At 62.1% G+C, this 13074-nt stretch overlaps 1 protein-coding gene across 1 annotated transcript; it reads left to right on the top strand.

Moving 5' to 3' along the window:
- Positions 1 to 454: 454 nt before the first annotated feature.
- Positions 455 to 12162, top strand: LOC128850656 (relA-associated inhibitor-like; the record flags this gene model as incomplete). Its single annotated transcript, XM_054055634.1, has 6 exons — positions 455 to 844; positions 2310 to 2447; positions 2530 to 2663; positions 6554 to 6720; positions 10548 to 10747; positions 11870 to 12162. Coding segments are annotated over 6 exons (1068 nt in total), but the record flags the coding sequence as incomplete, so codon positions are not given.
- Positions 12163 to 13074: the final 912 nt, after the last annotated feature.

Raw genomic sequence — 13074 nt, 5'->3', positions numbered from 1 at the left:
CCATCCCCATCCCCATCCCCATCCCCATTCCCCATTCCCCATCCCCATCCCCATTCCCCATCCCCATTCCCCATTCCCCATCCCCCATCCCCCATTCCCCATCCCCCATTCCCCATCCCCCATCCCCCATTCCCATTCCCCATTCCCCATCCCCATCCCCATCCCCATCCCCATTCCCCATTCCCCATCCCCATCCCCATCCCCATCCCCATCCCCATTCCCCATCCCCATTCCCCATCCCCATCCCCATCCCCATCCCCATCCCCATCCCCATCCCCATCCCCATTCCCCATCCCCATCCCCATCCCCATCCCCATCCCCATCCCCATTCCCATCCCCATCCCCATCCCCATCCCCATCCCCATCCCCATTCCCCATCCCCATTCCCCATCCCCATTCCCATTCCCCATTCCCATTCCCATTCCCATTCCCATCCCCATCCCCATTCCCCATTCCCGGTGTCACCACCTCTGTCCCCTCTCCAGGCTCGGCGCTCCCGCTTCCCGCCGACTCCTGCCCTCCGGATCCGTTCCCGTTGCCTCCGGAGGTGGCGGAGCGCCCGTTGAGCCCCACTCGGCTGCAGCCGGTTCTTCCCGCGGAGGCGCGGCGCGATCCGGCGCTGGGCGAGCTGGCGCGCGTCCTGGCCGAGATGCCGAGGCCCCTCAAGCGCCGCGGATCCCAGGAGCTCCGGGCGCCGCCGCCGGCACGGACACGGCTCTACCGGCACCTCATCCCGCGCCTCCTCCACCGGACGGAGACCGACGACGTCGCCGAGGTCACCGAGGCCGAACCGCGCTCCGAAACGCAAGGAACCGCGGCGCCGGGAAGCCCCGCGCCCGCCCCGGTGAGTGCGAGCGGCCCACGGGCAACGCGTGTTCCTGGAGGACCTCCAGCTCCTGGAAAACCTCCAGGGTGAGGTTCTCAACGGCCATGGATTCTCCTGGAGGTCCTCAAGGCACATGGGAGCTCCAGGATGAGGTTCTCAATGTCCATGGATTCTCCTGGAGGTCCCCAAGCTCCATGCTTGCTCCTCCGTGGGGTCATTGAGGTCCCATGGGTGCTCCAGGATGAGGTTCTCAAAGTCCATGGGTTCTCCTGGAGGTCCTCAAGGCACATGGGTGCTCCAGGATGAGGTTCTCAAAGTCCATGGGTTCTTCAGGAGGTCCCCAAGCTCCATGCTTGCTCCTCCGTGGGGTCATTGAGGTCCCATGGGTGCTCCAGGATGAGGTTCTCATAGTCCATGGGTTCTTCAGGAGGTCCCCAGCTCCATGCGTGCTCCTCCGTGGGGTCATTGAGGTCCCATGGGTGCTCCAGGATGAGGTTCTCAAAGTCCATGGATTCTCCTGGAGGTCCTCAAGCTCCATGCTTGCTCCTCCGTGGGGTCATTGATGTCCCATGGGTGCTCCAGGATGAGGTTCTCAAAGTCCATGGGTTCTTCAGGAGGTCCTCAAGCTCCATGCTTGCTCCTCCGTGGGGTCATTGAGGTCCCATGGGTGCTCCAGGATGAGGTTCTCATAGTCCATGGGTTCTTCAGGAGGTCCTCAAGCTCCATGCTTGCTCCTCCATGGGGTCATTGAGGTCCCATGGGTGCTCCAGGATGAGGTTCTCAAAGTCCATGGGTTCTCCTGGAGGTCCTCAAGGCCCATGGTTGCTCCAGGATGAGGTTCTCATAGTCCATGGGTTCTTCAGGAGGTCCCCAGCTCCATGCATGCTCCTCCGTGGGGTCATTGATGTCCCATGGGTGCTCCAGGATGAGGTTCTCAAAGTCCATGGGTTCTTCAGGAGGTCCCCAAGCTCCATGCGTGCTCCTCAGTGGGGTCCTTGAGGTCCCATGGGTGCTCCTGGAGGTCCCCAAGCTCCATGCGTGCTCCTCCGTGGGGTCATTGAGGTCCCATGGGTGCTCCAGGATGAGGTTCTCAAGGTCCATGGATTCTCCTGGAGGTCCTCAAGGCCCATGGGTGCTCCAGGACGGGGTCTCCAAGCTCCACGGTTGCTCCTCAGTGGGATCCCTAAGCTTAGTGGCTGCTCCAGAAGGTTCTTAAGGTCCATGGTTGCTCCTCAATGGGGTCATCAAGGTCCCACGGTTGCTTCTGGAGGTTCCTAACATCCATGGGTGCTCCAGGATGAGGTTCTCAAGGTCCATGGGTTCTCCTGGAGGTCCCCAAGCTCCATGCTTGCTCCTCCGTGGGGTCATCGAGGTCCCATGGTTGCTCCAGGATGAGGTTCTCAAAGTCCATGGATTCTCCTGGAGGTTCCCAAGCTCCGTGGTTGCTCCAGGAGGTCCCCATGGTGTCCCCTGTCCCCTCCAGGAGCGTCGCTCGGCCCTTCGTGACCCATCGTGGCCCCGCAGGCGCCCCGGAGCCCACGTGCGCCTCAACCCGTTGGTGCTGCTCCTCGACGCCGCCCTAACCGGGGAGCTCGACGTGGTGCAGCAGGCGGTGGCCGAGGTGACGTCGGGGGGACACGGGTGGTGGGGGAGAGTGGGGACGGGGCGGTGGGGACGGGGGTGACAGGTGCGGTTGTCCCCAGTTGAACGACCCGAGTCAGCCCAACGACGAGGGCATCACCGCGCTGCACAACGCCATCTGCGGCGCCAACCGCCCCATCGTCGACTTCCTCATCGCCAGCGGCGCCAACGTCAACTCCCCGGACAGCCACGGCTGGTGGGACACGGGGACACGGGGACAGGGGGACAGGGGGACAGGGGGGACATGGGGGGACAGGGACCCTGTAGCCACGGCTGGTGGGACACGGGGGGACAGGGGGACACGGGGACACGGGGGACAGGGGGACAGGGGGACAGGGGGGGACAGGGGGACAGGGACCCCGTAACCACGGCTGGTGGGACACAGGGACAGGGGGACACGGGGACAGGGGGACATGGGGACAGGGACCCCGTAGCCACGGCTGGTGGGACACGGGGACACGGGGACATGGGGGACACGGGGACACGGGGACATGGGGACATGGGGGACAGGGACCCTGTAGCCACGGCTGGTGGGACACGGGGACACGGGGACAGGGGGACATGGGGACAGGGACCCTGTAGCCACGGCTGGTGGGACACGGGGACACGGGGGACACGGGGGACATGGGGACAGGGGGGACAGGGGGACACGGGGGACATGGGGACAGGGGGACATGGGGGACAGGGGGACATGGGGGACAGGGACCCCGTAGCCACGGCTGGTGGGACATGGGGACACGGGGACACGGGGGGACAGGGGGACAGGGACCCCGTAGCCACGGCTGGTGGGACACGGGGGGACAGGGGGACAGGGGGGACAGGGACCCCGTAACCACGGCTGGTGGGACACGGGGACACGGGGACATGGGGGACATGGGGACAGGGGGACAGGGGGGACAGGGGGACACGGGGGACATGGGGACATGGGGACATTGGGGATAGGCACCTCGTAGCCACGGCTGGTGGGACACGGGGACATGGGGACATGGGGACACGGGGACATGGGGGACAGGGACCCCGTAGGCACGGCTGGTGGGACACGGGGACACGGGGACAGGGGGACAGGGGGACAGGGGGAGATTGGGACAGGGACCCCATAGCCATGGTTGGTGGGACACGGGGACACGGGGGACACGGGGACACGGGGACACGGGGGACGTGGGGACACGGGGGACATGGGGACACGGGGACACGGGGACACGGGGACATGGGGACATGGGGACATGGGGACAGGGACCCCATAGCCATGGTTGGTGGGACATGGGGACACGGGGACACGGGGACACGGGGACATGGGGACATGGGGACAGGGGGACAGGGACCCCATAGCCACGGCTGGTGGGACACGGGGACACGGGGACACGGGGGACATGGGGACATGGGGACATGGGGGACAGGGACCCTGTAGCCATGGTTGGTGGGACACGGGGACATGGGGACAGGGGGACAGGGGGACAGGGGGAGAGGGACCCTATAGCCATGGTTGGTGGGACACGGGGACACGGGGACAAGGGGACAGGGGGACACGGGGACAGGGGGGACAGGGACCCCGTAACCACGGCTGGTGGGACACGGGGACACGGGGACAGGGGGACAGGGGGATATGGGGACATGGGGGACAGGGACCCCGTAGGCACGGCTGGTGGGACACGGGGACATGGGGGACAGGGGGACAGGGGGACACGGGGACATGGGGACATGGGGGACAGGGACCCTGTAGCCACGGCTGGTGGGACACGGGGACACGGGGACACGGGGGGACAGGGGGACAGGGACCCCGTAGCCACGGCTGGTGGGACACGGGGACACGGGGACACGGGGGACATGGGGACAGGGGGGACAGGGGGACACGGGGGACATGGGGACAGGGGGACATGGGGGACAGGGGGACATGGGGGACAGGGACCCCGTAGCCACGGCTGGTGGGACATGGGGACACGGGGACACGGGGGGACAGGGGGACAGGGACCCCGTAGCCACGGCTGGTGGGACACGGGGGGACAGGGGGACAGGGGGGACAGGGACCCCGTAACCACGGCTGGTGGGACACGGGGACACGGGGACATGGGGGACATGGGGACAGGGGGACAGGGGGGACAGGGGGACACGGGGGACATGGGGACATGGGGACATTGGGGATAGGCACCTCGTAGCCACGGCTGGTGGGACACGGGGACATGGGGACATGGGGACACGGGGACATGGGGGACAGGGACCCCGTAGGCACGGCTGGTGGGACACGGGGACACGGGGACAGGGGGACAGGGGGACAGGGGGAGATTGGGACAGGGACCCCATAGCCATGGTTGGTGGGACACGGGGACACGGGGGACACGGGGACACGGGGACACGGGGGACGTGGGGACACGGGGGACATGGGGACACGGGGACACGGGGACACGGGGACATGGGGACATGGGGACATGGGGACAGGGACCCCATAGCCATGGTTGGTGGGACATGGGGACATGGGGACACGGGGACACGGGGACATGGGGACATGGGGACAGGGGGACAGGGACCCCATAGCCACGGCTGGTGGGACACGGGGACACGGGGACACGGGGGACATGGGGACATGGGGACATGGGGGACAGGGACCCTGTAGCCATGGTTGGTGGGACACGGGGACATGGGGACAGGGGGACAGGGGGACAGGGGGAGAGGGACCCTATAGCCATGGTTGGTGGGACACGGGGACACGGGGACAAGGGGACAGGGGGACACGGGGACAGGGGGGACAGGGACCCCGTAACCACGGCTGGTGGGACACGGGGACACGGGGACAGGGGGACAGGGGGATATGGGGACATGGGGGACAGGGACCCCGTAGGCACGGCTGGTGGGACACGGGGACATGGGGGACAGGGGGACAGGGGGACACGGGGACATGGGGACATGGGGGACAGGGACCCTGTAGCCACGGCTGGTGGGACACGGGGACACGGGGACACGGGGGGACAGGGGGACAGGGACCCCGTAGCCACGGCTGGTGGGACACGGGGACACGGGGACACGGGGACATGGGGGACAGGGACCCCATAACCACGGCTGGTGGGACACGGGGACACGGGGGGACAGGGGGACAGGGGGACAGGGACCCCGTAACCACGGCTGGTGGGACACGGGGACACGGGGACACGGGGGACAGGGGGACACGGGGACAGGGAGACACGGGGGACAGGGGGACAGGGGGACATGGGATACATGGGGGACAGGGGGAGATTGGGACAGGGACCCCATAGCCATGGTTGGTGGGACAGGGGGACATGGGGACAGGGAACCCACAACCATGGTTGGTGGGATATGGGGACATGGGGACATGGGGGACAGGGACCCCGTAGGCACGGCTGGTGGGACACGGGGACATGGGGGACAGGGGGGACATGGGGGACAGGGACCCTGTAGCCATGGTTGGTGGGACACGGGGACATGGGGACATGGGGACATGGGGACACGGGGACATGGGGACATGGGGACACAAGGACAGGGGGACATGGGGACACGGGGACAGGGACCCCATAGCCATGGTTGGTGGGACACGGGGACATGGGGACATGGGGACAGGGACCCCATAGCCATGGTTGGTGGGACATGAGGACATGGGGGACATGGGGACAGGGAACCCACAGCCATGGTTGGTGGGACAGGGGGACAGGGGGACAGGGGGACAGGGACCCCATAGCCACGGCTGGTGGGACACGGGGGACACGGGGACATGGGGACAGGGGGAGATTGGGACAGAGACCCCATAGCCGTGGTTGGTGGGACAGGGGGACATGGGGACATGGGGACATGGGGACAGGGGGACAGGGGTACTTGGGGACAGGGACCCCACAGCCATGGTTGGTGATATTGGGGTGGGATGGGTACTGGGAAGGTGTACTGGGAGGAGAGATGTGGGTACTGGGATGGGATATTGGGGTGATGTGGATACTGGGAGGAGGGCTATGGTTACTGGGATGGGATATTGGGATGGGATATTGGGATGGGATATTGGGGTGATGTGGATACTGGGAGGAGGGCTATGGTTACTGGGATGGGATACTGGGATGGACTGGGAGCCCCTCCTCTGTCCTCCCCCAGGACCCCCCTGCACTGCGCGGCCTCGTGCAACGACACGGCCGTGTGCGTGGCTCTGGTGCGCCACGGCGCCGCCGTCTTCGCCACCACCAGCAGCGACGGCAGCGTCGCCGCCGAGAAGTGCGACCCCTACCGCGAGGGCTACAGCGAGTGCTACAGCTACCTCACCGGTACTGGGAGCACTGGGAGGCACTGGGAGGCACTGGGATAACGGCATTAGGGAAGGGGATTGATGGGGTGTGGGGAGGGGGCGGCTGGGGGGGGGTACTGGGAGGGGGGATATGGGGACTGGGAGGGGTACTGGGGTGGGATGTGGACTGGGAGGGGGGATATGGGGACTGGGATGGGGTAGTGGGAAGGAATCGGTACTGGGAGGGGATACTGGGGTGGGATGTGGACTGGGATGGGGGGATATGGGGACTGGGATGGGATAGTGGGAAGGAATTGGTACTGGGAGGGGATACTGGGGTGGGATGTGGACTGGGAGGGGATATGGGGACTGGGATGGGATAGTGGGAAGGAATCGGTACTGGGAGGGGTACTGGGGTGGGATGAGGACTGGGAGGGGTACTGGGAGAAAGGGTATATAGAGACGGGAATGGGATAGTGGGGTGCGATGGGGACTGGGAGGGGGATATGGAGACTGGAAGGTGTACTGGGAGAGGCGATGTGGGTACTGGGATGGGATAGTGGGGTGCGATGGGGACTGGGAGGGTTTGGGGGGCTGAGGGTCGGTGTGCGGGTGGGAAGGTTTGGGTGTCGGGTGGTTCTGGGGGTTTGGGGTCTGGGGTCTGGGAACCGGGATTTGGGGTGCCGGGGTTTGGGGTGCCGGGATTTGGGGTGATGGGGTTTGGGGTGCTGGGATTTGGGGTGATGGGATTTGGGGTGATGGGGTTTGGGTGTCGGGTGGTTCTGGATTCTGAAGGTTTGGGTGCTGGAGTTCTGGATGCTGGGATGTTGGGGTTCTGGGGGTTTGGGGTGCTGGGGTTTGGGGTGCTGGGGTTTGGGTGTCGGGTGTTTCTGGGGGGTTTTGGTGCTGTTTTTTGGGGTGTCGGGTGTTTCTGGGGGGGTTTTGGGGCTGTTTTTTTGGGGTGTCGGGTGTTTCTGGGGGGTTTTGGGGCTGTTTTTTTGGGGTGTCGGGTGTTTCTGGGGGGTTTTGGGGCTGTTTTTTTGGGGTGTCGGGTGTTTCTGGTGGGTTTTGGTGCTGTTTTTTGGGGTGTCGGGTGTTTCTGGTGGGTTTTGGTGCTGTTTTTTTGGGGTGTTGGTTGTTTCTGGGGGGGTTTTGGTGCTGTTTTTTGGGGTGTCGGGTGTTTCTGGTGGGTTTTGGGGCTGTTTTTTGGGGTGTCGGGTGTTTCTGGGGGGTTTTGGGGCTGCTTTTTGGGTGTCGGGTGTTTCTGGGGGTTTTGGGGCTTTTTTTTTGGGGTGTCGGGAGGTTCTGGTGGGGTTTTGGTGCTGTTTTTTGGGGGTGTCGGGTGGTTCCGGTGGGTTTTCGTTCTGTTTTTTGGGGTGTCGGGTGTTTCTGGGGGTTTTGGTGCTGTTTTTTGGGGTGTCGGGTGTTTCTGGGGGTTTTGGGACTGTTTTTTGGGGTGTCAGGTGGTTCTGGGGGTTTTGGTGCTGTTTTTTGGGGTGTCGGGTGTTTCTGGGGGTTTTGGGACTGTTTTTTGGGTGGTTCCGGTGGGTTTTGGTGCTGTTTTTTTGGGGTGTCGGTGTTTATGGGGGGTTTTGGGGCTGTTTTTTTTGTGGTTCTGGGGGGTTTTGTGCAGTTTTTTGGGGTGTCGGGTGTTTCCGGTGGGTTTTGGTGCTGTTTTTTGGGGTGTCGGGTGTTTCCGGTGGGTTTTGTTGCTGTTTTTTTGGTGGTTCTGGGGGTTTTGGTGCTGTTTTTTTGGGGTGTCAGGTGTTTCTGGGGGGTTTTGGGGCTGTTTTTTGGGGTGTCGGGTGTTTCTGGTGGGTTTTGGTGCTGTTTTTTGGGGTGTCGGGTGTTTCTGGTGGGTTTTGGTGCTGTTTTTTTGGGGTGTCGGGTGTTTCTGGGGGGTTTTGGTGCTGTTTTTTTGGGGTGTCGGGTGTTTCCGGTGGGTTTTGGTGCTGTTTTTTGGGGTGTCGGGTGTTTCTGGGGGGTTTTGTTGCTGTTTTTTTGGTGGTTCTGGGGGTTTTGGTGCTGTTTTTTTTGGGGTGTCGGGTGTTTCTGGGGGGTTTTGGGGCTGTTTTTTTGGTGATTCTGGGGGTTTTGGGGCTGTTTTTTGGGGTGTCGGGTGTTTCTGGGGGTTTTGGGGCTGTTTTTTTGGGGTGTCGGGTGTTTCTGGGTGGGTTTTGGGGCTGTTTTTTGGGGTGTCGGGTGTTTCTGTGGGTTTTTGGGCTGTTTTTTTGGGGTGTCGGGTGTTTCCGGTGGGTTTTGTTGCTGTTTTTTGGGGTGTCAGGTGTTTCTGGTGGGATTTTGGTGCTGTTTTTTGGGGTGTCGGGTGTTTCTGGGGGGTTTTGGGGCTGTTTTTTGGTGGTTCTGGGCATTTTGGGGCTGTTTTTTGGGGTGTCGGGTGTTTCTGGTGGGTTTTGGGGCTGTTTTTTTGGGGTGTCGGGTGTTTCTGGGGGGGTTTTGTTGCTGTTTTTTGGGGTGTCGGGTGTTTCTGGGGTGGTTTTAGTGCTGTTTTTGTGGGGTGTCGGGTGTTTCTGGGGGTTTTGGTGCTGTTTTTTGGGGTGTCGGGTGTTTCTGGTGGGTTTTGGTGCTGTTTTTTGGGGTGTCGGGTGTTTCTGGGGGGTTTTGGGGCTGTTTTTTGGTGGTTCTGGGCATTTTGGGGCTGTTTTTTGGGGTGTCGGGTGTTTCTGGGGGGGGGTTGGGGCTGTTTTTTGGGGTGTCGGGTGTTTCTGGGGGGTTTTGGTGCTGTTTTTTTGGGGTGTCGGGTGTTTCTGGGGGTTTTGAGGCTGTTTTTTTGGTGGTTCTGGGGGTTTTGGTGCTGTTTTTTGGGGTGTCGGGTGTTTCTGGTGGATTTTTGGTGCTGTTTTTTTGGGGTGTCAGGTGTTTCTGGTGGGTTTTTGGTGCTGTTTTTTGGGGTGTCGGGTGTTTCTGGGGTGGTTTTAGTGCTGTTTTTGTGGGGTGTCGGGTGTTTCTGGGGGTTTTGGTGCTGTTTTTTGGGGTGTCGGGTGTTTCTGGTGGGTTTTGGTGCTGTTTTTTGGGGTGTCGGGTGTTTCCGGTGGGTTTTGTTGGTGTTTTTTGGGGTGTCGGGTGTTTCCGGTGGGTTTTGTTGCTGTTTTTTGGGGTGTCAGGTGTTTCTGGTGGGATTTTGGTGCTGTTTTTTGGGGTGTCGGGTGTTTCTGGTGGGTTTTGGTGCTGTTTTTTGGGGTGTCGGGTGTTTCTGGGGGGTTTTGGGGCTGTTTTTTGGTGGTTCTGGGCATTTTGGGGCTGTTTTTTGGGGTGTCGGGTGTTTCTGGTGGGTTTTGGTGCTGTTTTTTGGGGTGTCGGGTGTTTCCGGTGGGTTTTGTTGGTGTTTTTTGGGGTGTCGGGTGTTTCTGGTGGGTTTTGTTGCTGTTTTTTGGGGTGTCGGGTGTTTCTGGGGGGGTTTTGTTGCTGTTTTTTGGGGTGTCGGGTGTTTCTGGGGTGGTTTTAGTGCTGTTTTTGTGGGGTGTCGGGTGTTTCTGGGGGTTTTGGTGCTGTTTTTTTGGGGTGTCGGTTGTTTCTGGGGGGGTTTTGGTGCTGTTTTTTGGGGTGTCGGGTGTTTCTGGGGGGTTTTGAGGCTGTTTTTTTTGGTGGTTCTGGGCTTTTTGGGGCTGTTTTTTTGGGGTGTCGGGTGTTTCCGGTGGGTTTTGGTGCTGTTTTTTTGGGGTGTCGGGTGTTTCTGGTGGGTTTTGTTGCTGTTTTTTGGGGTGTCGGGTGTCTCTGGGGGGGTTTTGTTGCTGTTTTTTGGGGTGTCGGGTGTTTCTGGTGGTTTTTGGTGCTGTTTTTTGGGGTGTCGGGTGTTTCGGGGGGTTTTGGGGTGCCGTGCGCGGTGCTGAGCTGCGCCCCCCGCAGAGGTGGAGCAGGGGATGGGGGTGCTGAACAGCGGTGTGGTCTACGCGCTCTGGGACTTCAGCGCCGAGCGCGACGATGAGCTGTCGTTCCGCGAGGGCGACGCCGTCACCGTCCTGCGCCGACAGCCGCTCGACGAGCAGGAATGGTGGTGGGGGTCCCTCTACGGCCACGAGGGCTACGTCCCCCGAAACTACTTTGGGGTGAGGAGATTGGGGGGGGCAGCACCCATGGCTCGAAGGGGGGGGACACACACCCCCCACAGATCTGAGGGTGACCCATAGCACCCATGGCCTCATGGAGGGTCCTCATGGCCCCAGAGGGGACCCACAGCCACCCCCATAGCACCCACAGATCTTGGGGGGACCCATAGCCCTCATGGCCACCCCACAGATCTCGGGGAGTCCCACAGCCCTCATGGCCACCCCATAGCACCCACAGATCGCGGGGGGTCCCATGGCCACCCCTCAGCACCCACAGATCTCGGCAGGGTCCCATAGCCACCACACAGCACCCATAGATCTTGGGGGGACCCATAGCCCTCATGGTCACCCCACAGCACCCACAGATCTCGGGGGGTCCCATGGCCACCCCTCAGCACCCACAGATCGCGGGGGGTCCCATAGCCACCCCACAGCACCCACAGATCTCGGGGAGTCCCACAGCCCCCATGGCCACCCCACAGCACCCACAAATCTCGGGGGGTCCCATGGCCACCCCTCAGCACCCACAGATCTCGGGGGGGTCCCATAGCCACCACACAGCACCCATAGATCTTGGGGGGACCCATAGCCCTCATGGTCACCCCACAGCACCCACAGATCTCGGGGGGTCCCATGGCCACCCCTCAGCACCCACAGATCTCGGAGGGCCCCATAGCCCCCCGACAGCACCCACAGATCTCGGGGAGTCCCACAGCCCTCATGGCCACCCCACAGCACCCACAGATCTCGGGGGGTCCCACAGCCCTCATGGCCACCCCACAGCATCCACAGATCTCGGGGGGTCCCACAGCCCTCATGGCCACCCCACAGCACCCACAGATCTTGAGGGGTTCCACAGCCCTCATAGCCACCCCTCAGCACCCACAGATCTCAGGGGGTCCCTCAGCCCTCATGGCCACCCCACAGCACCCACAGATCTCGGGGGGTCCCATAGCCACCACACAGCACCCATAGATCTTGGGGGGACCCATAGCCCTCATGGCCACCCCACAGCACCCACAGATCTCGGGGGGTCCCACAGCCCCTGGAGGGTCCCACAGCACCCATGGCTGTTGGGCTTTTGGGGGGTTCCCCTCCTTCTGACACCCTGCACCCCCCTAGCTCTTCCCTAGGGTGCGGCCCCAGCGGAAGAAGATCTGAGGGGACCCCATGATCTTTGGGGGGCCCTGAGGTGGTCCCGGACCCCCCCCCCGTCCCCACCAGCTGCTCGGATCCAGAAGTGCCTCTCATCGGTGCCTCCTCTGCCGTGCCTTATCCCCCCCTCCCCCCTCCAAACCAAGGTGTCGGGGTACCCCCCCGGCTCTGCCCCACGGCGTCACCTCCCTCATGGCCCCCCCGGGTCGGTGACAGCCGTGTCACCCCACGGTGTTGGCTTCAATGGGGAGTAAAGAGCCTTCGGCTGCACCTGGTGGGCTCCATCCTCTGCGTCGGTTGGGGGGACATTGGGGGGGACACTGCTTCGGGTGTTCCGTAGAGGGGGGACACGGGGGTTGGAGGGGAGAGCCTTGCTCAGGAGGGAGGGGGTTCCACAGATGGGGACTCATGGCAGCTCGTTCCCTATGGAAATGCTGCCCCCAACTTCCAGGAGCTCAAAGGGTTGAGTTTGGGGGTCAAGAGAGAGTCTTTCTCTCTTCTCACCTTCCTTGTGGTCCTCAAAATCCCCTAAACCCAAGGGTTTGACAACAAAGACTTGGGTTTGGCCTTCAAGAACATCATCAAAGCCACCAGGAGATCCATATGGAGAAACCAAAAGGAGAAGAGTGCCCCCCATGTCCCCCATGGTCCCCCTCCACCCAATGCCCACAACAAATCAAAGCCTACAAGAACACCATCAAAGCCACCAGGAGATCCATATGGAGAAACCAAAAGGAGAAGAGTGCCCCCCATGTCCCCCATGGTCCCCCTCCACCCAATGCCCGCAACAAATCAAAGCCACCAGGAGATCCATATGGAGAAACCAAAAGGAGAAGAGTGCCCCCCATGTCCTCCATGGTCGCCCCTCCACCCAATGCCCACAAGAAATCAAAACCTACAAGAACACCATCAAAGCCACCAGGAGATCCATATGGAGAAACCAAAAGGAGAAGAGTGCCCCCCATGTCCCCCATGGTCCCCCTCCACCCAATGTCCACAACAAATCAAAGCCTACAAGAACACCATCAAAGCCACCAGGAGATCCATATGGAGAAAACCAAAAGGAGAAGAGTGTCCCCCATGTCCCCCATGGTCCCCCTCCACCCAATGCCCACAAGAAATCAAAGCCTACAAGAACATCATCAAAGCCACCAGGAGATCCATATGGAGAA

This window comes from Cuculus canorus, unplaced genomic scaffold, assembly GCF_017976375.1.
Source record: "Cuculus canorus isolate bCucCan1 unplaced genomic scaffold, bCucCan1.pri scaffold_147_arrow_ctg1, whole genome shotgun sequence".
NCBI classification, from domain to species: domain Eukaryota; kingdom Metazoa; phylum Chordata; class Aves; order Cuculiformes; family Cuculidae; genus Cuculus; species Cuculus canorus.
Note: the sequence above shows the minus strand (reverse complement) of the source record. Positions and strands in the feature narration are given on the sequence as shown.